Source organism: Lissotriton helveticus, chromosome 2_1, assembly GCF_964261635.1.
Source record: "Lissotriton helveticus chromosome 2_1, aLisHel1.1, whole genome shotgun sequence".
In the NCBI taxonomy this organism is placed as follows: Eukaryota; Metazoa; Chordata; class Amphibia; order Caudata; family Salamandridae; genus Lissotriton; species Lissotriton helveticus.
This window is the reverse complement of record NC_136059.1, coordinates 2,047,777,631-2,047,804,471: the sequence shown is the minus strand read 5'-3', so window position 1 is coordinate 2,047,804,471 and position 26,841 is coordinate 2,047,777,631. Positions and strand designations below refer to the sequence as shown.

At 46.2% G+C, this 26,841-nt stretch overlaps 1 protein-coding gene across 1 annotated transcript in view; it reads left to right on the top strand.

Annotated features, from left to right (window-relative positions):
- Positions 1 to 26,841, top strand: part of NAF1 (nuclear assembly factor 1 ribonucleoprotein) — a 108,253-nt gene that overhangs the window by 44,642 nt on the left and 36,770 nt on the right. Inside the window, exon 6 of the mRNA XM_078677007.1 lies at positions 14,445 to 14,605. Within this exon, the coding sequence (XP_078533133.1) occupies positions 14,445 to 14,605 (161 nt within the window). The remainder of the gene's footprint in view (positions 1 to 14,444; positions 14,606 to 26,841) is intronic.

Genomic DNA, 26,841 nt, shown 5'->3' with positions numbered 1-26,841 from the left:
TGGGCGAGGTGACACTGTTAACCTTGCCCCCGCTTAAAGGAATCCTGCGGTAAGGGGGTTGATGCGGTTGGGGACGCAAGGAGGCACTTAATTTCAGGACTCCTGGACATTGGGGTTCTATGCGGCACTGATCCACCGTACGCATTTCCTACCGGCATGAAGAAGTGCATGCTGGGACCTGTAGGCGCTGTTCATGAGGCGTCCACATGGAGGTTAAGGCGATAGGATTGAACCTGAGGGGGCGAAGCAGTGCTTTCAGAGGCAGGGCGGGGCAGGACATTTAACTCTGGGATACTCACCTGCTCTCTGACTGTTACACCCACGGCGCTGAAGAAGGCAAAGGACGCCGAAATGCATTCGCCACAGCGGGTGTTTTGAACTTCATTTGCCATCTGTTCTGGAATAAAGGTGTTTCCAACGTTTCCCCTGCTGTGGCCTTTTATTCTTTCAGGAGGAGATTTGTGGACATCAATTTTGCGCGATTTCCAGTGTCGCGCTCAAAAGGCCCCCGCATTTCCAAGAGGCTTTGGTTTCGCTGGTCTACACTTCGGTGTTTTTTTTGGAATCCTGGGAACAGGAATGACCAAAGCCCACCCCCAAGCCCGGGACGAGAAGGAGCGGTGTTGATGTCACTGCCATCACGCTGGGCGAGGTGACACTGTTAACCTTGCCCCCGCTTAAAGGAATCCTGCGGTAAGGTGGTTGATGCGGTTGGGGACGCAAGGAGGCACTTAATTTCAGGACTCCTGGACATTGGGGTTCTATGCGGCACTGATCCACCCTACGCATTTCCTACCGGCATGAAGAAGTGCATGCTGGGACCTGTAGGCGCTGTTCATGAGGCGTGCACATGGAGGTTAAGGCGATAGGATTGAACCTGAGGGGGCGGAGCAGTGCTTTCAGAGGCAGGGCGGGGCAGGACATTTAACTCTGGGATACTCACCTGCTCTCGGACTGTTACACCCACGGCGCTGAAGAAGGCAAAGGACGCCGAAATGCATTCGCCACAGCGGGTGTTTTGAACTTCATTTGCCATCTGTTCTGGAATAAAGGTGTTTCCAACGTTTCCCCTGCTGTGGCCTTTTATTCTTTCAGGAGGAGATTTGTGGACATCAATTTTGCGCGATTTCCAGTGTCGCGCTCAAAAGGCCCCCGCATTTCCAAGAGGCTTTGGTTTCGCTGGTCTACACTTCGGTGTTTTTTTTTTTTGGAATCCTGGGTACAGGAATGACCAAAGCCCACCCCCAAGCCCGGGACGAGAAGGAGCGGTGTTGATGTCACTGCCATCACGCTGGGCGAGGTGACACTGTTAACCTTGCCCCCGCTTAAAGGAATCCTGCGGTAAGGGGGTTGATGCGGTTGGGGACGCAAGGAGGCACTTAATTTCAGGACTCCTGGACATTGGGGTTCTATGCGGCACTGATCCACCGTACGCATTTCCTACCGGCATGAAGAAGTGCATGCTGGGACCTGTAGGCGCTGTTCATGAGGCGTCCACATGGAGGTTAAGGCGATAGGATTGAACCTGAGGGGGCGAAGCAGTGCTTTCAGAGGCAGGGCGGGGCAGGACATTTAACTCTGGGATACTCACCTGCTCTCTGACTGTTACACCCACGGCGCTGAAGAAGGCAAAGGACGCCGAAATGCATTCGCCACAGCGGGTGTTTTGAACTTCATTTGCCATCTGTTCTGGAATAAAGGTGTTTCCAACGTTTCCCCTGCTGTGGCCTTTTATTCTTTCAGGAGGAGATTTGTGGACATCAATTTTGCGCGATTTCCAGTGTCGCGCTCAAAAGGCCCCCGCATTTCCAAGAGGCTTTGGTTTCGCTGGTCTACACTTCGGTGTTTTTTTTGGAATCCTGGGAACAGGAATGACCAAAGCCCACCCCCAAGCCCGGGACGAGAAGGAGCGGTGTTGATGTCACTGCCATCACGCTGGGCGAGGTGACACTGTTAACCTTGCCCCCGCTTAAAGGAATCCTGCGGTAAGGTGGTTGATGCGGTTGGGGACGCAAGGAGGCACTTAATTTCAGGACTCCTGGACATTGGGGTTCTATGCGGCACTGATCCACCCTACGCATTTCCTACCGGCATGAAGAAGTGCATGCTGGGACCTGTAGGCGCTGTTCATGAGGCGTGCACATGGAGGTTAAGGCGATAGGATTGAACCTGAGGGGGCGGAGCAGTGCTTTCAGAGGCAGGGCGGGGCAGGACATTTAACTCTGGGATACTCACCTGCTCTCGGACTGTTACACCCACGGCGCTGAAGAAGGCAAAGGACGCCGAAATGCATTCGCCACAGCGGGTGTTTTGAACTTCATTTGCCAGCTGTTCTGGAATAAAGGTGTTTCCAACGTTTCCCCTGCTGTGGCCTTTTATTCTTTCAGGAGGAGATTTGTGGATATATATATATATATATATATATATATATATATATATATATATATATATATATATATATATATATATATATATATATATATATATATATATATATATATATATATATTACCTACTGGCGGTCGCCAGTAGGTATATATAGTTAGGATTTTTTCTCTATGGGTTTTTTGAAAATTCTATGTCTAATAACTTTGGCGTTTGTGGACGGAATCGGCTGAAATTTTCAGGAAAATGGCACATTTTGTTTCTGAGCAGCCCTTGAAAATTTGGGGGGGGTTCGTCCAGTGGGGGCCGAGAAAAAAGGGGGGTCCCAAAACGTGTTTTTAACATTGAGTTTTCCATAGGGCGGTTGGCCTCACTTTTAGCCCGAACGGCTGAATGGATTTGCACGAAACTTGGCAAAATTGTAGGGACTGGTAGCCCGATGTGCCTTTTGTAGGTCTCAATATATGTGCTCCAGTGGATTTTGAGAAATTAACGTTTAAAAAAAGATATATATCTGTAACAGCGGACCGGTTAGCGCTCTGGTTCGCGGACTTTTCGCGCAACGGAGCTTTGTGAAGCGAAGCTGATTGGTTCTCCGGCGTCTGTCAACATTCCAAACAGTCCGTAGCGGCCGCCATCTTGTCTCTCGGTAGGATCGAGAGACAAGAGGAGGTCAAAACAAAGGGGGAAATAACTATAAGGGGGCATAGTAGATCCTCGCTGACCCCCTAGGTTTGATGTGGAGGTTTTAAAAGGGCCCCGCGGGGCAAAAAAAAACCAAAATAATAATAATCGAACGGCTGAATGGATTTGCACGAAACTTGGCAAAATATTAGGGACTGGTAGCCCGATGTGCCTTTGCTAGGTCTCAATATATGTGCTCCAGTGGATTTTGAGAAATTAACGTTGAAAAAAAGATATATATCTGTAACAGCGCTCCGCTTCGCGTACTTTTCGCGTTACGGAGCTTTGCGAAGCTGATTGGTTCTCCGGCGTCTGTCAACATTCCAAACAGTCCGTAGCGGCCGCCATCTTGTCCCTCGGTAGGATTGAGAGACAAGAGGAGGCCAAAGCGAAGGGGGAAATGACCATAAGGGGGCATAGTAGATCCTTCCTGACCTCTTAGGTTTGATGTACCATTTTGCCAAGTTTGGTGTAATTCCGTTCAGCCATTCAGGCTGTAGACGTATGTAAATGTCCTATGGAAAATTGCATGGGGAAAACACATTTGAAAGTGTTGAAATTTAGAACCAATTAAAATGTTACTTTGGTTTTGTATTTGTGTGTGATGAAAGTTAATTGGTTATGTATATATGTCAAATGAGAGGAAACCACAGCCATTTTGTGATACTACTGTCTGAGGTACATTTGTGAGGAATTTTTGGTGGTGAATTTCTGGTGTTTGATTTACACAGTACTAACACTTCTGCTACTTTTAAAAAGGTGAGTTGTTAATTTGTAAGGGGAACTATGTTGTACACTTGAAGATAATTTGAAAAATGTTTTCTGTTATTTATTTGCTGTCCTTCTGTTATACTAAATACTTGATGAAGTTAGTTTTATATTATGTATTACTAAAAACGATAAATGAAAGTGATTATTTTTTTCTGCAATTTACAGCAAGCAATTTCAAAATAAAATGGCTCACAATGAAGAGACCGTGGCAATTTCTTTTGAATTGTCCACTACATTGATTGAAATTGAGAGCACCAATAATGAAATATTGTCACAAGGAGGACATGACTTGTATGATTCCATTAGATTGATTGAAATGGACAGCACCAAGAATGAAATATTGTCACAAGGAGATGACTTGAATGATTCCACTACATTGATTGAAATTGAGAGCACCAATAATGAAATATTGTCACAAGGAGGAGATGGCTTGTATGATTCCATTAGATTGATTGAAATGGACAGCACCAATAATGAAATATTGTCACAAGGAGGAGATGACTTGAATGATTCCACTACATTGATTGAAATTGAGAGCACCAATAATGAAATATTGTCACGAGGAGATGACTTGAATGATTCCACTACATTGATTGAAATTGACAGCACCAATAATGAAATATTGTCAGAAGGAGGAGATGACTTGAATGATTTTTTTGATCAATCTCTTGATGGCGAATTTATCGAGTGTTTGGAGACCATAGAGTTACAAGAATCATCATTGCAGACTTTTAATGAGGAGATTCCAGATGAGATGATTGAAGAGGAAATTACTGATGAGGACATGTTAGTAGTTGTTTCAAATTTAGAAAATTCTGAAGAATAAATTTATATTTAGAAATCAAAAATTGTTTGAGACATTATTTATTTTTATTTTTAATTTATGAGGTTGTAGCGAAGTGATTGTAGTATAAAATGAGACTTATAGTATAGAGTGCAACATTTTTATGTTACATGGTAAGTTTACTCATATTTACTTCCCTTCTGCCACTATATTATCTCCAATGTGTATTTGACATGTCTTCTTCATCTCCGGCCTCCTTTCTCTCACTGTGTGTCTCCGATGCATCTTATCGCTGGTATTTTGTGTAATTACAGAAGAGAGTAAAATAAAATAGTTCGGAACGTGAAAAGGGGGCAAAGTAGAGTACTCCTCACCCCCTAGGCCTTTTTAGGCGGTCCCAAAAGGATCAGTTTCTGCTTTCCTGAGAGATTATGGTATGAGTTCCATATACCACAATAACTTGCATTACAACATGCAAGATATCTATCTCCTATTACCAACTTTTGGAGATATTCGCGCTAAGCGCGAATATCTCCAAAAAGTAACACCTGCCCTGAGCAGTTCTTAGCCATGTTATCCAATGGGAGGTGGATAACATGGCTAAGAGTATTAGCTCGGTAATGCATGAATATCGCTGAGTTTTTAGCGATATTCATGCATTGCGGCCGTTTATTATCGCATTTGCGATAAACCTTGATAATAGTAAGGTTTATCTTCGATAATTTCTGACGATGCTTAGTGGTAAAAAATTGGTTGGTAAGCATCGTTAGCGATAAATATCGCTTAACTTTGGTAATATGCCCCAACGTCTGTTAACGTTCGATTCGAAGGAAATGAGGAAGTGTTGAAAAACATTGTCTGCGCCATCTTGCCTTTTTTGAAATGCCACACTTTTGTCGTGCACGGCAGCCATTTTAGATGTCTTGACCAGACCCACTCTCTGCACGCTGTCGATTCGTAGCATGGCTCCTCACCCTCGTAAGCATCTCCCCCAGGCACTGGTCACCACCGCTCTCTGTCTTATGCATGGGCAATAAACCTTCCCCCATCTGCGCTGCTCTTCCCTGAGAATCACACTCTGTGCCCGCCCGACACCTCCCTTTCGCCCTATTCACTACCGCACCCTCTGACACTCCTCTTCCTCTGTGTCCGAATGTCCAGGCCGGTCCTAGGCTATCAGCTAGCCCTGCAGATGTAGTTTATGGCCCCAGCTGTAAAGAATCACCCCTCTTCAAAGGAGTTATAGTAGATCAAGGCCCACACCCGATGTGATCCGTCACAGCACACGCGTTCCTACTATCTGAAAACCATCCTGTATTGTGATTGGGGAGAGGACCGAGCCTGAAGCGGAAGATTCCAGGAATGACTCTTTGTACATCAAAGTTTTTACAATTATGTGTCACATTAAAAATATATAGCACTCCAACAAAGTAGTAGGAATATAAAACTTTAATAACATATAAATATATACAACAAAACAAAAACAGTAAAAACATTTAAACAACGAAGAGACCGTGGCAATTTCTTTTTAATTATCCAATAGATTTATTGAAATTGACAGCACCAATAATGAAATATTCTTGTCAGTAGCGGTCTGTTGTGCGAATAGTTCCAAGGCAGCAGAACGCGCTGAAATCTAGATGGCACGAAAGTGATGTCTAGCAAGTTGCCGCCCAGCAAATAACGGCGTGGGGCGCCGCGGGGGTGAGTGAGTCCAGTAGGCACCACAGCTATTCTTACCGGCATTGCAGAATTACTGCTGGGGACAATGCCTGTGCTGTAGCAGGGTCACAGCAGAAACAAAAAGGATTCTGTTGAAGATGTTGTTGGTTTTCAATTTGAAAACAGTTCTGGTGTCAACTGCTATGCTAATGTAGTGGTTAATGTTTTGTTTTCTCTAGAAAATGTAAAAGAGGGGGAGGCAGTCCAAAGTTCCGTTAAAAGGGCAAAGGAAAGGATCGGTGGTTTGAACTATCAGTCAAAAAGGGGAGGGGGTGCAATAATTTTTCCTACCGGGTCACACTGTGCTTTCACCGGAAGTGAGGTCTGCAGGATTGTAGTAATTCAAAGTGAGGCTGGCGCCAGCATGGGAGCGCCGACGTCCCGCGGATACAGTTTCGTCACTCCACGGGCGATCATGGCAGTCATTCCCCATCGGGGGTCGGAGACTCCCGCGGCTCCTCTAGAATCTTCAAGGTCGTGGAGGACTACGGTGGTGGAGTCAACCAGTGACCGGGCCATTTCTTTATGTTGGGCCCGCTCTTGCCAGGTCGACCGCCATTTTGAGAGTTCGGCAGCTACCGGCGATCGCGGGGTCACATGAGCGGACGGGCTCCACCCTGCCGGGCGAGACGTTGCAGCATGGCCACAGTGGAAGAACCGTTATCTAGGTCGTTCCGAAACTGTGCAGCACTGGAGTTGTTAGGATGCCACCGCCTGGAGCGCTGAGGGTGCAGCTGGGAAGCCTCCACCTGGGGAGGCGGGAGAGGCCTGTTCGCACCGTCTCTCCCTCCCAGTGCACCCCACGGCGTCTCGCTTGAGATTTGTTATGGCCGGACCAGGCGATGAGGACGAGGGGGGGTCGGAGGCATGTGCAAGACATCCCCCTCCAGTGTTGTCGCAGCCATTATAAAAGAAAGAAGTGTCCCGTCCGTCTTCGGGCCGGGCTTCCGGTGGATGTCGGCCGGACGCCCCTGGCTCTGGCCCCATGAACGGGTTTCTTGGTTTATCGGCTGCAGCCGGATCCCGTCGGCCTCGGCCCCCTGACCGTTGGTGGCCGGACCGGAAGAGCATGTGGCGGGACTACCTGAAACTCTCAAGGGCCACCGCGGCCGGACTGGGAGAGAGAGGGGAGGGTCGAGGAGACATTCCCCCCCCCCTGCAACTGTTCAGCGTTGTAAAGGCAATCCCCTGGCCGGGTCCCGCTGGTCTCGGCCTCTCCTCCGGCTACACCCTACGTTAGGATCTCCTGGCCGAGGCGTGGCAGCAGAACCTGCCTTATATGGGCTGCTCCCGGCTGGGCGTAGCCGGAACCCTGCCCCACCTTGGAAGTTTCCAGAGTGGGGGTGGATGTTCTACTGACTTGCATTTTCCCTAGTCTATCGATTTTTTTGGCGTGGCAGGCGGTGGGACAGCGAGGGGTGATTTGGTTTCTCTTACTGTTTTTCTGGTCTCTCACCACTGGCATATTTTAACGTTTTCTTGTTTCTAGGACATTAATAGGTTTTATCATTACGTTATGTTATCGTTTCTTTGTTCGTTGTTTAATAAAAGTTCATGTTCATCAGTGGCCTACTGATTTTCGTTTTCCTATTTTTTTCTTTCCAGGTTGTTTCATGGTAAAGTTTCTGTTAACAGGATACAGTGATCACTTCGTTATTATTGCATATGTCCTTTTCACTAGGGGTGCTCTCTGGTCGGGCCAGATGACGTATCTCTAGTAAATGGTCCGGGTGAAAAAGGTGCATCAATCAGTGGGGAGTAGATAGGCATGACAGATTACAACGGGGGAGAACGGTCCGCATTACGTACCCTTTCACTACTTGCAAAGATTTTCCTACGTTTATTTGCAAACAGGGAATACCTCCAAAAAGAACTAATTCCCAAACAGTCAATGTTCGGACAATCAATCAATCAATGAGGAATGAAATAGGTACGACGTGTTAAAGGCTTGCGTTACCTACCCTTCACTATCTGCAAAGGGAGATAGAATATTCCTATTCTTCCTCGTTTGCAGGTAGAGAAGATCGTTAAGAGAATTAACTTCGAACAATTCAATGCTCGATTGAAACAATCAACAAGGGGTACTGTGAACACAAATGAACGCCGCTTATATACATACGCATTGCTATTTTCAACAGGTTGTTCCTAATGTTTCTATTTTAGCGAGGTCAAAAGAGATCCCATTAGTGGCCTACTGATTTTGCTCGATTCCTTTTGTTTTTTTACACGATTTTTCGCTATCTGCAAAGACTAAACAGAGTATTGCGACTCTGTGCTTGTTTGTAAATAGAGAATGAACCAAAGAGAACAATCAATCAAATGGAGAGAGAAGCAGGCACGACGGATTACAAAGGGGGAAAGGGCTGCATTAACTACCCTTCACTATCTGCAAAGAGAGAGTACTCCTAATAGAAATGAGGGGTGGGGGGCAGCAATCAAAGCAGATCAGTGTGCATAAACACGAAAAAAAAAATTCTTACCACGTACTTGACATTCGACAGCTTATGATATTTGCTATTAAAAAACCATTGAAATTCACTGAAAAAACCATAGGTTATAGACCATATATAGTTAGGAATTAGCATTTACAAAACCTTGAAAATTCACTGAAAAAACCATAGGTTATAGACCATATATAGTTAGGAATTAGCATTTAAAAAACCTTATTTTACTCACACAAAACCATTGAAATTCCATATATAGTTAGTTGCACTAACTATATATTGCGCACCCGCAATCCACTGCTGATGATGTCACATATTACATCATTCATGACATGGTCAGTGACATCACTGATGACATCACTGATGACATCTCAAATGACATCACTGATGACATCACTGATGACATCTCATTTGACATCAATGACCACATCACTGATGATATCATTCATGTGACAATACAATGCATCTCCTCACATTTTAATATAACCTCTGTTTCACCCAGTGTTAAAAACAGAGTATAATTTTTGAAACCATTGACACACCAATACTAGTTACTACATACGTACTCACTGATTCCTACGTCTACACACACATTCACTCATTCACCCATACAATCATTCATACATACAATCACTCATGTTTACAACACAATCATATGCACTCATACACCTATACAGACACTCACACTCTGCCACTCATCCATGGAGTTACTCACACACCTAGTCAGTCCTGTAAAGAATCAATCACACTTCCATTTTCTACTCTATACAGTTAAACATAGAGCACCTTACGTTTTCAACCATATACTAACACATACTTACTCTCTTATACAATCATTGATACAAGTACACATTGATCTGTACAGAGTCACACACCTCCCATCCAGCCACACACACACTCAGTCTCCCATGCAAATATTTGGGCAATCAATCAATAACCCATATAGTTACTCATATAGCTACTGATCAACACATGCAGCAGTTTACAGAACAACAGACATAATGATGCACAAATTAAGACAGTTTAGTCACTAACCCATGCACTCAGTGAGACACATTTAATCACTCACTCATACATTCAGTCATGCACCTACTAAATCCTTCGTCCAGACACTTATACATCCACTCATTCTTCAATATGTAAGACATATTTTAACTTTACAGAAACATAGTCACTGGATGTTGTCATCAGTGATGTCATCAGTGATGTCATTTGAGATGTCATCAGTGATGTCATCAGTGATGTCACTGACCATGTCATGAATGATGTAATATGTGACATCATCAGCAGTGGATTGCGGGTGCGCAATATATAGTTAGTGCAACTAACTATATATGGAATTTCAATGGTTTTGTGTGAGTAAAATAAGGTTTTTTAAATGCTAATTCCTAACTATATATGGTCTATAACCTATGGTTTTTTCAGTGAATTTTCAAGGTTTTGTAAATGCTAATTCCTAACTATATATGGTCTATAACCTATGGTTTTTTCAGTGAATATATATATATATATATATATATATATATATATATATATATATACACACACACTGAAAAAACCATAGGTTATAGACCATATATAGTTAGGAATTAGCATTTACAAAACCTTGAAAATTCACTGAAAAAACCATAGGTTAGAGGCCATATATAGTTAGCTGGACATTTTATTGACATAAAACCAATGAAATTCCATATATAGTTAGTTGCACTAACTATATATCGCGCACCCGCAATCCACTGCTGATGATGTCACATATTACATCATTCATGACATGGTCAGTGACATCACTGATGACATCTCAAATGACATCACTGATGACATCATCCAGTGACTGTGTGTTTCTGTAAAGTTTAAATATGTTTTACATATTGAAGAATGAGAGGATATATAAGTGTCTGGATGAAAGATTCAGTAGGTGCGTGACTGACTGTATGATTGAGTGATTACATGTGTCTTACTGAATGCATGGGTTAGTGACTAAACTGTCTGAATGTGGGCAACAATATGTCTGGTGTGTAAGCTACTGCATGTGTTGATCAGTAGCTATACGACAGGCTATATGTGTTATTGATTGGTTGCCCGAGTATTTGTATGGGAGACTGAGTGTGTGTGTAGGTAGCTGGCATATATAAATGACTATACATAAGAGCCACTAATTGTGCGAGTGGATGTATGGATCATTGTGTACTTGTATCAGTAATTGTATACCAAAGTAAGTATATGTTAGTATATGTTTTAATAAGTAAGGTGTTTTGTGTATAACTGTATAGTTGAGGAAGTGTGATTGAATCTTTGCATGACTGACTAGATGTGTGAGTAACTCAATGGATGAGTGGCAGAATGTGAGTGTCTGTATAGGTGTTTGAGTGCAGATGATAGTGTTGTATTGATGAGTGACTATATGTATGAGTAATTCTATGGGTAAATGAGTGGATGTGTGTATAGACCTAGGAATCAGTGTGTGCATATGTAGTAACTGGTATTGGTGTGTCAATGACTTCAAGAATGGTTGTCTGTGTTTAACACTGGGTGTATCAAAGGTAATATTAGAGTGTGAGGACGTGCATCGTATTATCACATGAATGATATCATCAGTGTTGTGATCAGTGATGTCATTTGAGATGTCATCAGTGATGTCATCAGTGATGTCACTGACCATGTCATGAATGATGTAATATGTGACATCATCAGCAGTGGATTGCGGGTGCGCGATATATAGTTAGTGCAACTAACTATATATGGAATTTCATTGGTTTTAGGTCAATAAAATGTCCAGCTAACTATATAAAATGTCCAGCTAACTATATATGGTCTCTAACCTATGGTTTTTTCAGTGAATTTCAATGGTTTTTTAATAGCAAATATCAAAACCTTTAAAATGTATTCTTTAAATCGAAAAATATATTTTGTTTTTAATATGTATTTTTTTTAAATTACTTTTTTTGTTTCGCTCCCGGTACGCGAACCGGTGAGCTTCCCGTTAGCTCAATTTCTTGCCGCGACCCGGTCCGCGAACCGGTAAACGTTCCGTTTGCTCAACTGCCGCGTTACGAAACAACATGGTGACGCGTCGCGTAACCGCAACGTATCGCGTTGTCGCGTAATGCGTCATATGACGCGTCGCGTTAGCGCACCCGGAAGTGCTCCGGTACGCGAAGCGAGGCGCGAAGAGCAGCTTCCCGGAAACGATCCGGGACGCGGCCCGGAGCGCGTAACGTAAGCATAACAGGTCATGTGACTTGTTAATAACACTTTTCATTGGTTCATTTCACTTTTGGTTTCCTAATGTTGTTAGGCTAGGTCATGTGACCTAACAATAACACTTTTAATTGGTTTAGAACTATTTTTTTTTCCCAAATGATGAAAACCCCTCCTTGTTTTTACCTCATTCTTACTTTCTACTTCCAGAGAGCAAGACCTATTTTTGACAATGGCTTCTGTAATAGCTGCAGCTTGTGCTTCTCAGCAACCACCACCACCACCACCACCAAAAAGACCACCTCCAACACTGGACTTTGGTAGAGAGGAAGATAATGAGGACGAAGAGGAGGAGGAGGAGGAGGAGGAGGAAGAGCAAGTAAGGCAGTTCCTGCCAGAAACACCAAGGCAGAGCCATATTAAAGAGCACTACATATGGCAATTTTTTAAAATTCCACCTGGACAAAAGAAGGTCAATGCACCCCAGGTGTCTTGTTTGATATGTAAAAATATACTTTCTCGTGGCAACCCCAACAAGAAATACAGCTTTGGGAATCATACAATGATTCGCCACATGGAGCGATGGCATCCTAATAATCTTTCCCAAGCACAAGTAAGGGATCTTGCTGCCAACCCCCCAAATGTCATCCCCAGCACCTCCAGTGGACAAAGCTCATTCGCCGGACCAGAAGGCCGAGAAATAATCCACAATATTCAAGCTCCTTTTGAACACTACAAAATAGTTTGTATATATTGTGGAGGAACTATTTGTTATGGAGAGAAGAGTATTACTTTGATTAACCGAGCTGGAGAAAATCATAAATGCAACAAGATGAGAAAACAATGAATCCTTTAAAAATTTTTTGCTCCTGTTGAGACATGTTCAAACCCTGCTTTTTTGTTATTTCCCCTAAAAAAACACAAAATAGTTTTCAAAAATCAAAAAATTGTTCAGAAAATTAATAAAAAAAGAAGAAAAAGAATAAAAACAGTTCTTTTCAGAACTACCTTCCATTTATAACAAATTGCTAACATTTTTATACCCTGTCTTTCTTTTTTCCTCATAGTACGCTCCCCAGACCGCTTCCCGGTGCGCGTACCGGGCGCTCCCCACGCCCTTTTAAAGCCTCCACATCAAACCTAGGGGGTCAGGGAAGATCTACTATGCCCCCTTATGGTCATTTCCCCCTTTGTTTTGGCCTCCTCTTGTCTCTCGATCCTACCGAGAGACAAGATGGCGGCCGCTCCGGACTGTTTAGAATGTTGACAGACACCGGAGAGCCAATCAGCTTCGCTTCGCGAAGTTCCGTTACGCGTCAGGTACGCGAACCGGGGCGCTGCCCGGAGCGCGCTTACAGATATATATATTTTTTTGAACGTTAATTTCTCAAAATGCACTGGAGCACATATATTGAGACCTAGCAAAGTCACATCGGACTAACAGTCCCTACAATTTTGCCAAGTTTCGTGCAAATCCATTCAGCCGTTCGGGCCAACCGCCCTATGGAAATTAACATGGGAAAAACGCGTTTTGGGACCCCCCTTTTTTCTCGCCCCCCCCTTGACGAACCCCCCCAAATTTTCAGGGGCTGCTCAGAAACAAAATGTTCCATTTTCCTGAAAATTTCAGCCAATTCCGTCCACAAACGCCAAAGTTATTAGACATAGAATTTTCAAAAATCCCATAGAGAAAAAATCCTAACTATATATACCTACTGGCGACCGCCAGTAGGTAATATATATATATATATATATATCGCTTGTGCATGCTAATCGCATGACCATTACAATATACCCCAAAAAAGGAGAAAAGAAAGCCCTAGCTTATTTTATGACCTTTCTGAACTAATTTTTAAAAGCTACTTAATCATTAGGATGAGGGTACTGTCTTTGAAAGAACTTCTTTCTGAAAGGAGAGTTTGGCATAGTTAAAAATCAATTGCATGGAAATCGGTTTATGGTTTTGCCTTTGAAGGGAAATGTCACCCCATTATTCTGTAGATATGCTTTTATTATTAGTCCCAGCCACATACTATATGCCATTTTCAAAATGTATTTTTCTGATTGCTAATACTTATGCTGCTGAGTATCTGTGTTGCTTTCTTTTTGCTCAATTGTGTGTACGACCAGAGTTAGACAGTTCAGCTGCCTGCTTAGAACACCGGTAGCCACACTGCTTTCCTTATCTAAGAGCTAATAGCATAGAATACACTTAGGTTTACAATACGCCTGGTATTAATGGTTATGTCAACAGTATTGTTAGTACCCTGACATTTTTATCTCTTAAAACTGCGCCAGAAGGGTGGTTACAGTCGTCTGCTCTCTAAATGATATGACTTATGTTTGTGCTTAATATATTTCTAAGTATTTTCTTAGGTTCTGCGTTTTGTGGAATTGACCAGCCACTGTTTCCCTGTGACATTACACATTAAATTCTCAAATGTTTTCTTTTTCAGATATTTGACATATTTGGACCGATCCCACGCCCCTCTTACTTGTTGCGATTTAATTCCGAAGAGCACATTGCAGCACATGGAGTTAAAGTGGAAGATATCGTGTATTTTGTCCCCAACTCTCAGGAATTCACCAAATATTTAGAAACTGAGAAACTAAAGCAGTAAGTATTTTTTGTCAGTTTACCTGTCCGTTAGAAGGGCCTGCTTACTTTTTTCCTTCAAATACTTGTAACATAGTTGTTAGACTCAAAGAATTTTGTACTGCTTAAGTTCCCCCTAGGTGTGAAAAGAAAATGTGATCCATTGGGATAAAATGCACAGATTCTGAAAGTATTTATGGCAATAGCTTCAATTTACTATTACAGAATGTGTCCATACGCTGGGATAATTCTCTATCAGCCCTACGTTTTTAGGGTAGATGCAACTACAGTAATATGAAATAGTTAACTGAGAAGGTGATTAACGCAAAGTCAAAACATTGTGGCCCCCAGTGTTTTCAGGGCTCGTCCTATTCCATTCCGCAAGGAATGAATAGGACGAGTCTATTGTGGTGAAACTAAGAGCTAAACTAAGCTCTCAAAAAGCGGTTTTCAACGAGTGCATGAGGTCTCGTGAACGCGCTTCAATTCGCCCGAGCTGCCTGCCTCCACATCAAAGCCATCTGTTGCTTTGCGCTCGGCCTCAGGCCGGCATTTCTCCTCCCCTAATTATTCACTGCATGGCCGGCCAGCCGGCACATCAAAGGCTGCTGCTCCCCATGCGTCTCGTCAGCCCCCCATTAAACAGCACAAGCGTCAATCCTGGTTTCCTCTATGCAGCGCTTCTTCCCCTCAACATGCCATGTTGACCAGACTACTCCAAAACCTTTCACCACTGCCTCTCCTTATTTATTTGGGAGTGATGCCACAAATTATATTTTTAGGGCTCGTCCTTTCCTATTAAGCGCAAACTCGACCAACGTAATTGGAGTGCTTTACTTGTCCTAAAATGCCGTGTTGTCTGTCCCTCGAGCTTGCCGTTTTTTTTCTCCGGGTATCCTCCCTTGTTATAGTAGTGTAGCCACGTGTCTCTTCTTTAAGCAACTTCCGGGCCAGATCACATACATTTGGCACTGGTGCAAAAAATAGCGCACATGCTTGTTTGCACCCCTTAGCTGCTTATGTTATATAAATTGGAGCAAACGCACTCTGCAGTCCATATTACATAAAGGCTCCTGCTCACCTTTCGCCGTTCTGGGTTCTCCATCCCCAACGTAACCTCACCCCTCCTCTTTTCGCCGTTCCACCTTTGCTCTACCTCCATTTGCCCTTTCTCTGCCCTCTGCCTCTCCTTCCCCTCCAGTCCACTCCACCTCAGTCTCTCCTTTCATGTATCCTAAGCCACCTCCTGTTTTTTTCCTAAAACCCCAGCGTGCGCTCGGCCACATGCCAGCATTTCTCCTCCCTTAATTATTCACTGCACGGCCGGACAGCACATCAAAGGCTGCTGCTCTCCGTGCGTCTCGTCGCCCGTCCTCCCTTGTAATTATTTACTTCACTTTACTTTAACAGTTTTTCTTCATCATCTCTGGTACACGCAGTTGAGTTTCATTGACCTTTTTTCCTCTTAAACATTAGTATAGCGAGATAACAATCCCAGTGATTTTCAAAATGTGGGCACTTAATGTTTTGTTCTCGTCAAAATCCCAATGTGTTTTTAGCTTTTACTGATCTAACAGTTGCTTGTTTTAGCTATAAAGCCAATAAAATGGGCTATCGTGGTAATAATTCCTGTTCTTTACATTATGCCACGGTTTTGGATTTGAGGTTTTCTACAGTGTGGTCCGTCGCATCTAGATGCCAGAACACTTAGTTTACACAGTTGTTTAACAAAAAAGTATAAGCAAAGTATAAAATCAGAGCCACACCAGTTATATTTACATTAAATTAATATTCTAGAACCCAGTTTATTGAACTCGGTGTATACCTTCATGTTTTAGTGAAGGAGGAAAGTGTTTTTTAAAGGTCTCGTGCTTTTCTTCCAATAGTTAATTAGTTTTTGTTTGATCTTGGGTTATATAATCAAGAACATTTCAGGAGTTAGATTATCCCTTTCAATGAAGGCAGCATATGATGTTCTGGGTCCTGAGGTAATGTTACCAATTCTCGAGGCTGCACCATAGTTTCACGTTTTGTTTCCTAAATGTAAGACTCTGCTGGAGGTCTCTCTATGACTGTCTGTCACCCCCCCCCCTCGCGCGCTCTCTCCTCTGCAGCCCGTCTCTGCCCCGCTCCCCATGCCGCAGTCTCTCCCTTTATCTTTCATTTTTGGCCGAGGCGCCACCAGCCAGAACCAAAACAAACCGCAGAAATATTTCCTGTTTCTGTCTCTCCTCCTCTTTCTCTCTCTTTCGCCGCTCTTTCTACTCTAATATATCTGCCTCTCTCGTGCCCTCTTTTCCTCTGTCTATCGCTCTCTCTCTCTGTGCCTTTGCTTCTGTATCTTTTCCACTGAGCCTGTCTCTGCCTCTATTTTCAGCTTTCGCTATCTGCCTCTCTCTGTGCCTCAGTCTGCGCCCCTCTCTTTTCCACTGTCATTCTTTGCTTCTCTCTATCTTTGCCCCTGAATGTCTCTGTCTTTTCAATTGTCTGTCTCTGTATCTATCTTTCCACAGTCCGCCTCTGCCTTGCTCTGTGTATCAGCCTCCCTGTCTCTGTGATTTCCACTGTGTCTGTCTCTGCCCCTCTTTCTCTCTTCCCTGCCTGTCCCTGCTTCTCTCTCTTCCACTGTCTGTACCAGCCTCTCTCTCTGACTGCCCGTCTCTCTTTCTGTCCCGCTGTCTCTCTTTTCTACTTTGCCTCTCTCACTTTTCCACGTTCTATCTCTGCCCGCTCTCTCTTTTTGACTTGCTCTCTCTGCCTGTTTCATTGTTTTCTTGCCCTGTCTCACGCTTTCCCAGCACCACCACAGCACCACCCAGCACCACCACAGCATCACTCAGCACCACCAGAGTATCACTCAGCACCACCACAGCATCACTCAGCACCACCACAGCATCACTCAGCACCACCACAGCATCACTCAGCACCACCACAGCACCACTCAGCGCAACCACAGCACCACTCAGCGCAACCACAGCACCACTCAGCGCAACCACAGCACCACTCAGCGCAACCACAGCACCACTCAGCGCAACCACAGCACCACTCAGCGCAACCACAGCACCACTCAGCGCAACCACAGCACCACTCAGCGCAACCACAGCACCACTCAGCGCAACCACAGCACCACTCAGCGCAACCACAGCACCACTCAGCGCAACCACAGCATCACTCAGCGCAACCACAGCATCACTCAGCGCAACCACAGCATCACTCCGCACAACCACAGCATCACTCAGCACAACCACTTCATCACTCAGCAACACCATATTATCACTCAGCACCACCACATTATAGCACCACCACATTATCACTCAGCACCACCACATTATCACTTAGCACCACCACAGCACCACTCTGCACCATCGAGAAAGCCATCAACAGCCAACTCGCCACATTCATTGAAGAACACAACATCCTCGACTCCTCCCAATCCGGCTTCAGAAAAAACCACAGTACGGAAACCGCCCTCCTCGCCGCAACAGACGACATCCGCACCTTACTGGACAAAGGAGAAACAGTAGCCCTCATCCTCCTCGACCTATCAGCGGCGTTCGACACAGTCTCCCACCGCACCCTAATACGCAGACTCTACGATGCAGGAATCCAGGACAAGGCCCTCGACTGGATCTGCTCCTTCCTCTCCAGCAGGACGCAGCGGGTCAGACTCCCCCCTTTCCTCTCGGACCCCACACCTATCACCTGCGGAGTCCCCCAGGGCTCCTCCCTCAGCCCGACGCTCTTCAACATCTACATGGCTCCACTTGCCCCCATCGTCAGAACCTACGGACTCAACATCGTGTCATATGCAGACGACACCCAGCTCATCCTCTCCCTATCCAACGAGCCCAACACCGCCAGACGCAACTTTCGAGAAGGCATGGAAGCCGTCGCCAAATGGATGAAAAACAGCTGCCTACAACTAAACACCAACAAAACAGAAGTACTCCTCATTGGCCCAAACCCCGACGCCTGGAGTGACACCTGGTGGCCCACCGCCCTCGGAAACCCTCCAACCCCCACAGACCACGCACGCAACCTGGGAATCATCCTGGACTCCGAGCTCAAAATGGACCGCCAGATCAACTCTGTCTCATCTTCCTGCTTCCACACCCTCCGCCTCCTTCGTAAGACCTTCAAATGGATCCTCCTCGAACACCGAAAGACAGTCACTCACGCCCTGGTCACCAGCAGACTCGACTACGGCAACGCACTCTACGCCGGAATAAACAAAAACTTCATCTGCAAGCTACAGAACATCCAGAACGCCGCCGCAAGACTGGTCCTCAACCTGCCAAAACACTGCCACATCTCCCAGCACCTGCGCACACTCCACTGGCTCCCCGTCGAGGCGAGAATCACCTTTAAGATGCTCACCCACGCACACAAGGCCCTCCACGGCACCGGACCAGCATACCTGAACAGCCGACTCAAATTCCACGCACCCCAAAGGACCCTACGATCAGCCCAGCTTTCCTACGCTGTGGTCCCCCGCACCAGAAAGACCAGATCGGGAGGCCGCTCCTTCTCCTTCCTCGCGGCCAAAGCATGGAACGCCCTTCCGCTCCACCTCAGACAGACAACATCTCTCCCCATCTTCACAAGAAACCTCAAAACATGGCTCTTCGACAGACCCCCTCCTTGATGGAATGGAACCTGCACCCCCCCCAACCCCCCCCCACCCCTAGCGCCTTGAGACCCTTACGGGTGAGTAGTCGCGCTTTAACAAACTCCTGATTGATTGATTGCACCACCACAGCACCACTCTGCACCACCACAGCATCACTCAGCACCACTACAGCATCACTCAGCACCATCACAGCATCACACAGCACCACTCAGCACCACCACAGCACCCCCACAGTACCCCCACAGCGCCCCCCCAGCGCCACCACAGCACCACCCAGCGCCACCACAGCACCACCCAGCACCACCACAGCACCACCCAGCACCACCACAGCACCACCCAGCACCACCACAGCACCACTCAGCGCCACCACAGCACCACTCAGTGCCACCACAGCACCACTCGGCATCACCACATCATCACTCAGCATCACCCCAGCATCACTCAGCACCACCACAGCACCATTCAGCACCACCACATTATCATTCAGCACCACCACAGCACCACTCAGCACCACCACAGCACCACTCAGCACCAACACATCACTCAGCACCAACACTCAGCACCACCACAGCACCACCACATTATCACTCGGCACCACCACATTATCACTGAGCACCACCACATTATCACTCAGCACCACTCTGCACCACCACAGCATCATTCAGCACCACCACAGCACCACCACAGCACCACTCAGCACCACCACATTATCACTCAGCACCACCACAGCACCACCACACCACCACCACAGCACCACCACACCACCACAGCACCACCACAGCACCACCACACCACCACCACAGCACCACCACAGCACCACCACAGCACCACCGCATAACCACCACAGCACCACCACAGCACCACCACAGCATCACTCACCATCACCACAGCATCACTCAGCACCACCACAGCACCACTCAGCATCATCACTCAGCGCCACCACAGCATCAATCTGTGCAAACATTCAACAACAACTCGTTCAAATACTTTCTAGCAATGTTTCAAGCTTTATTACAAATGTCATACAAAAATGTTAAATGTTTTCACTTCTGTTCTTGTTAAAACATTGTGATTTGTAAGATCAATACATGTAAGACAGGGGAAAACAAAAGATGTACCTTTACTAATGCTATACATGTAACATTTGATAATTTCATAACTATTGCCATTTCTAATAACAAAATTAATACTTTTATATTTAAAAAAAAAGAAACTTCACAAAATATTTACATTTTCCACACCAAAAGCTCAAACTTTTCTATTGCGAGACCTATTGCATTTCCAATCACCAGGCATACACACCACCAGCCATCTGTGCACTCTTTCACCAGGCATACACAGCACCAGCCGTCAGTGCACACTTTAACCAGGCACAGACACCATCAGTCATCAGTGCACGCTTTCACCAGGCACAAACACCACCAGCCGTCTGTGCATGCTTTCACCAGGCACACACCACCAGATGTCAGTGCACGCTTTCACCAAGCAGACACACACCACCAGACGTCAGTGCACGCTTTCACCAGGCACACACAACCTCAAACTCCAAATCCACCCTCCAAAGCCACCCTCCAACTCCACCCTCCAACTCCACCCTCCAACTCCACCCTCCAACTCCACCCTCCAACTCCACCCTCCAACTCCACCCTCCAACTCCACCCTCCAACTCCACCCTCCAACTCCACCCTCCAACTCCACCCTCCAACTCCACCCTCCAACTCCACCCTCCAATCCAACTCCACCCTCCAATCCAACTCCACCCTCCAATCCAACTCCACCCTCCAATCCAACTCCACCCTCCAATCCAACTCCACCCTCCAATCCAACTCCACCCTCCAATCCAACTCCACCCTCCAACTCCACCCTCCACCCTCCAACTCCACCCTCCAACTCCAACTCCACCCTCCAACTCCAACTCCACACTCCAACTCCAACTCCACCCTCCAACTCCAAATCCACCCTCCAACTCCAAATCCACCCTCCAACTCCAACTCCACCCTCCAATTCCACTCCACCCTCCAATCCAACTCCACCCTCCAATCCAACTCCACCCTCCAATCCAACTCCACCCTCCAAAGCCACCCTCCAACTCCACCCTCCAACTCCACCCTCCAACTCCACCCTCCAACTCCACCCTCCAACTCCACCCTCCAACTCCACCCTCCAACTCCACCCTCCAACTCCACCCTCCAACTCCACCCTCCAACTCCACCCTCCAACTCCACCCTCCAACTCCACCCTCCAACTCCACCCTCCAACTCCACCCTCCAACTCCACCCTCCAACTCCACCCTCCAACTCCACCCTCCAATCCAACTCCACCCTCCAATCCAACTCCACCCTCCAATCCAACTCCACCCTCCAATCCAACTCCACCCTCCAATCCAACTCCACCCTCCAATCCAACTCCACCCTCCAATCCAACTCCACCCTCCAACTCCACCCTCCACCCTCCAACTCCACCCTCCAACTCCAACTCCACCCTCCAACTCCAACTCCACACTCCAACTCCAACTCCACCCTCCAACTCCAAATCCACCCTCCAACTCCAAATCCACCCTCCAACTCCAACTCCACCCTCCAATTCCACTCCACCCTCCAATCCAACTCCACCCTCCAATCCAACTCCACCCTCCAATCCAACTCCACCCTCCAATCCAACTCCACCCTCCAATCCAACTCCACCCTCCAATCCAACTCCACCCTCCAATCCAACTCCACCCTCCAATCCAACTCCACCCTCCAATCCAACTCCACCCTCCAACTCCACCCTCCAACTCCACCCTCCAACTCCAACTCCAACTCCACCCTCCAACTCCACCCTCCAACTCCACCCTCCAACTCCACCCTCCAACTCCAACTCCACCCTCCACCCTCCAACTCCACCCTCCAACTCCAACTCCACCCTCCAACTCCACCCTCCAACTCCACCCTCCAACTCCACCCTCCAACTCCAACTCCACCCTCCAACTCCAACTCCACCCTCCAACTCCAACTCCACCCTCCAACTCCAACTCCACCCTCCAACTCCAACTCCACCCTCCAACTCCAACTCCACCCTCCAACTCCAACTCCACCCTCCAACTCCAACTCCACCCTCCAACTCCAACTCCACCCTCCAACTCCAACTCCACCCTCCAACTCCAACTCCACCCTCCAACTCCAACTCCACCCTCCAACTCCAACTCCACCCTCCAACTCCAACTCCACCCTCCAACTCCAACTCCACCCTCCAACTCCAACTCCACCCTCCAACTCCAAATACACCCTCCAACTCCAAATACACCCTCCAACTCCAAATACACCCTCCAACTCCACCAGGCACACACACCACCAGCCGGCAGTGCACACTTCCACCTCAGCACCACCACAGCACCACTCAGCACCACTACAGCATCTCTCAGGGGCACCACAACATCACTTGTCCCCAAAACAACATCACTCAGCGCCACCACAGCATCAATCTGTGCAACCATTCAACAACTGGTTAAAATATTTTCTGTCAATGTTTCAAGCTTTATTGCAAATGTCATAAAAAGATGTTAAATGTTTTCACTTCTGTTCTTGTTAAAACATTGTGATTTGCTGCTAACATAATCTTCCACAAAATTATTTGCTAATGTTTCAGCTATTGCCATTATATATGACAAATTATTGAATTTAACTATTAAATATTGGTAAAAAAAATGTCCTAATATTAATACATCTAAGTCATGTAAAGACAACACATATTGCATTACAAATGCTATAGGTGTCACATTTCCACAAGTTAACACTATTAGCATTGTAAATGACAAAGTTATTATTTACCAAAATTTCAAAACAAAAACCTAAATAAAAAATGTGTCATTTACAATAATAATCCCTCAAACTTTACTATTGCGAGCCCTATTGCTTTGCAAATGCTTGTTTTAACATTCAGTGTGTGCAAAAAGGCCAGCGTAAGTGTGCAAATATGGATATGAAAAAAACTGACTGTGTCTCAATTTTAAGCCTATTGGACCAAGGCCTTTTGAGTTTAATACAGTTATATAAAAATCAACTTTTCAGTTTGCCCTCTTGATCCTTTGGTCAGTTTTAGCAAGGGCACGGAATTCTATGCCAGGGTCGGAGGCATGGATTATGCTTTCTTTCTTCATTTTTATTTAATAACAACCATGTGGAACCTTTAAACTCTAACTACATATCCCACAAACACTTGGGCTAGAAAAGGAAGTACATCAGCTGAACCAATCCGAGTACGTATGTCAATTTATAGTCCTTTGTCTATCTGATCTCTACCTTCTTTTTTTATTTTTATTTTTTGCTGCTCCTCGCAGCCTTTAGTTAAGTTCAAGGCCCGTGGGCCACTTTTCCTTATTGCTTTTGAATGTTCATGCGAGTGACTTTTGCATTTAGCCGCTGTATTTAAGAGCGGACTACTTTGCAGGTGTTTGCCCATGCTGAAACGCAACCGCTTCTATGCGGCTGAGGTGCTTGCCTCGCTGAGGCATGTAGGGGCTGTTTGGCACATTCTACCGACCTCTAGGGGCACCCACACAGCTCTTCAGAGGCTTTGATCTTGTGTGCACTTACCCACTGATCAGACCGCAATCCTCTGATAACGTTTGAGTCACCGCTTGCGGCAGGCCACCTATTGTGCTGTACCGAGGGCCGGTAGTATTAATACCTCTCCTGAGGTTCATATGTTGCCGCACAGGCATTTTCACCACATTTTTTATCTGTATCAGAGGTCAACGACCTCATGTATTTCAGCACTCTACGCATGCTTTTTGTAAGCAACGGTAGCCCTTTGCAGGGTATTGGGTACACTACACTCAGGCCTATATCACAAAAAGTATATAAAAAAAATAGACACTTGTAATTTGCAGTAGACCTGTCAATCAAAGGGCAGTTATGGCCCGACCCACCCCATATAAAGATGCCTGTTTAGGCTCCCCGATCTGTCTGATTTCACTAGCCCATAGTGCTCCTGGAATGCAGGATATTCACATTTCTTATATGGAAGAAGAGGTTACCTACCTCCCCATTGACAACGACTTCTGTGGTATCATGGATGCCGTCGCCTTCTCACTTTCACACCCTGGTCCTGAAGAAAGCCCATTGATCATTTTGACGATAAGGGCTGAAACATGTCGACCTTTTAGACCACGAAAATAGGTAGGTTAGAGAACCCTAAAAACTCTATGAACGCATACCAGGAATATTTTCACCATAATTAACTCGAATCCAGAATAATAAATTCACCTTCTGGCTGTCCGAGTTATTTTAAACTTCACCACCTTCACAAATCACTGGACACTACTGCACATAACCTTGGATGACTCCCTCCTGGTGGAGGCTGCATACAAACTAACCCTGTGATTATGTAGACACCCGAGTGCTATAGTGGAGAATCAAGATATACCGCTATTTACGACAACTCGAGTGCATGAGGGTTTTTTACCGAGGGACGTACTAAATACCTGAGGAATCCAGGTTGGCAGGACAAGTGATCTACCCCCCAATTGATTGAAAGAGCATCATGGATGCCTTCATTCAACGGGCTGTCTCGGAACCCATAGCACTGCTGGAACAAAAAGTGTTAAATCTAGCAGCATAGTGCCTTAGACCTGAGGGCAGAACCTAAAGGGTCATCCAGCATTCAGCCTACGGGCAAACCCGAGAAGCCGTAGCCTTCTGGTAGGAAGCGCATAGGCATAGACTTGGATGCCTTTGACTGCCTGAACTGCGCTTTCCCGGGCCAGAACACCCTTGATCACCCACCTGCCCCTCCTCCCTCACGACCTGACTTAAGTCCAGTGCCCCTGTCCCCAAACGGTGATGAATCTTTTCCCTCAGATGGGGACATTGAGCCAGAGAGAGCTGGCATCCTAGCCCTTCCCCAAAACCATCTGACGCTCAATCCTAACGACCTCCTATATAACCCCGCCTCAGAGTGGGTTCCCGCTGACAAAGTCGCCAAGTACGTGGCAGAGACACAGGCATAACCATCCTTTAAAGAGGTTCGTAACTGCCTCAAGGCGGTGTTCCCCTACCTATTCCAGGCAGGTAAGGTATCCATCACCAAAGATCGATCCCTGCATGGCGAGTTACCTCACCAAATACATACCTGACCCCCAGCAGGGCATTGCCCGGTCCTGGCTATCCTTCCAGGACAAGCTCTGGATATTGCAGAACTGCTCCCAAAAATGCTCGACATTGGGGATGCTAAGGCCTCGGTTCCCTGCTAGCCCCAGAGATTTTCTCAAGATGGCCGCAGAGAGCAATAATATTTCTTGGCAATGCCATCTGTGCCCTATCGACAGAGAGGAGGAGGTCCCTACTGATAAAGATTGACCCAAGCTAGCAGACCTAGCTACTTGGGAAGCTGGCCCAGTAGTTAATTCAAGGCGGCTTGTTTGGGGAGCCTTTTATTAAGGAACTCAGCAAGTTCGTCTCTACCTTTAATTTGCTGGGAAAGACAAGACTGCAACAGGCCTCCTCCGAGGGCAAGCCTCAAGAAGGGGCCAGTACCAGAACCAGACAAGATTTGGTGGGTTCTACCCCACATGCGAATGTCTCTGACTTCCAACGGATGGGTCCTCCAGACCATCTGGGGTTTCAGATAGAGTTCTACAGCTCCCCCATACAGTCCCTAGTTCCTCCTCCCCCATACACTTCTCCAAAGAGGAATCCTCCTTGGTCGAAATTGAAATCCAGGTACTCCTGTCCAAAGAGGCCATAGTCCAGACCTACCCACATCCCTAAGGTTTTCTCAGCAACCTATTTTTAGTGGACAAACCGACGACGGGAAATGTAATTCATCAATCTCAAGCACTTCAACGAATTGCTGGTCTACCACCACTTCAAAATTGAGGGTATTCATCTCCTCAGGGACCACCTCCTTCCCAATAACTGGTTGGCGTATCTGGATCTAAAATACGCTTACCTTATGGTCCCGATATTCCCACCACTATGTTCTATTAATTCCAGTGGCGTCACCCCACATATGAGGTCACATCTCTCCTGTTTGGACTGTCCTCGGACCATTGTGTTTCACCAAGTTCATTTGATCTGTGGTGGAGCACCTCCGAGCCAGAGGCGTCCATCTAATAGTGTATTTAAACAATATCCTGCTTGTGAACCAAAGCGATATGACCCTGAAGATATCCCTTCAATTAGCAGTCTACCTATGACAGTCCCTGGGTTCTCTCATCAACAAAAACAATTGGTTCTATCCGCTATGCAATCCATGGTCTTCCTCAGGTTTGTTGTGGATTCTGTCCAGGCCACACTGAACCTCCCCTCCAGGAAGATTACTAAGATCCGACACGAGCCGACTCTCACTCTGGCCAAACCACAACGTCCCTTCGTCAGCTTGCCAGGGTAGTGGGACTTCTCTCTCCTTCCACCCAAGCCATTTATCCTGGTCCCTTAAACTATAGGTGCCTTCAACAGCTCAAGATTTCCCACCTCCTGAAAGGCCTGAGATACTCTGTGTAGCCCTCTAACACATGAGGCGAAATCGGAAATCCGCTGGTGGCCAGCGCACATGGAGGCATGGAACGGGCGTGCCATTTTCGGGTCTCAACCGAACCTGGTAATCAAATCTGTGGGTAGCACAATGTGGGGGATTCCCCACCAGA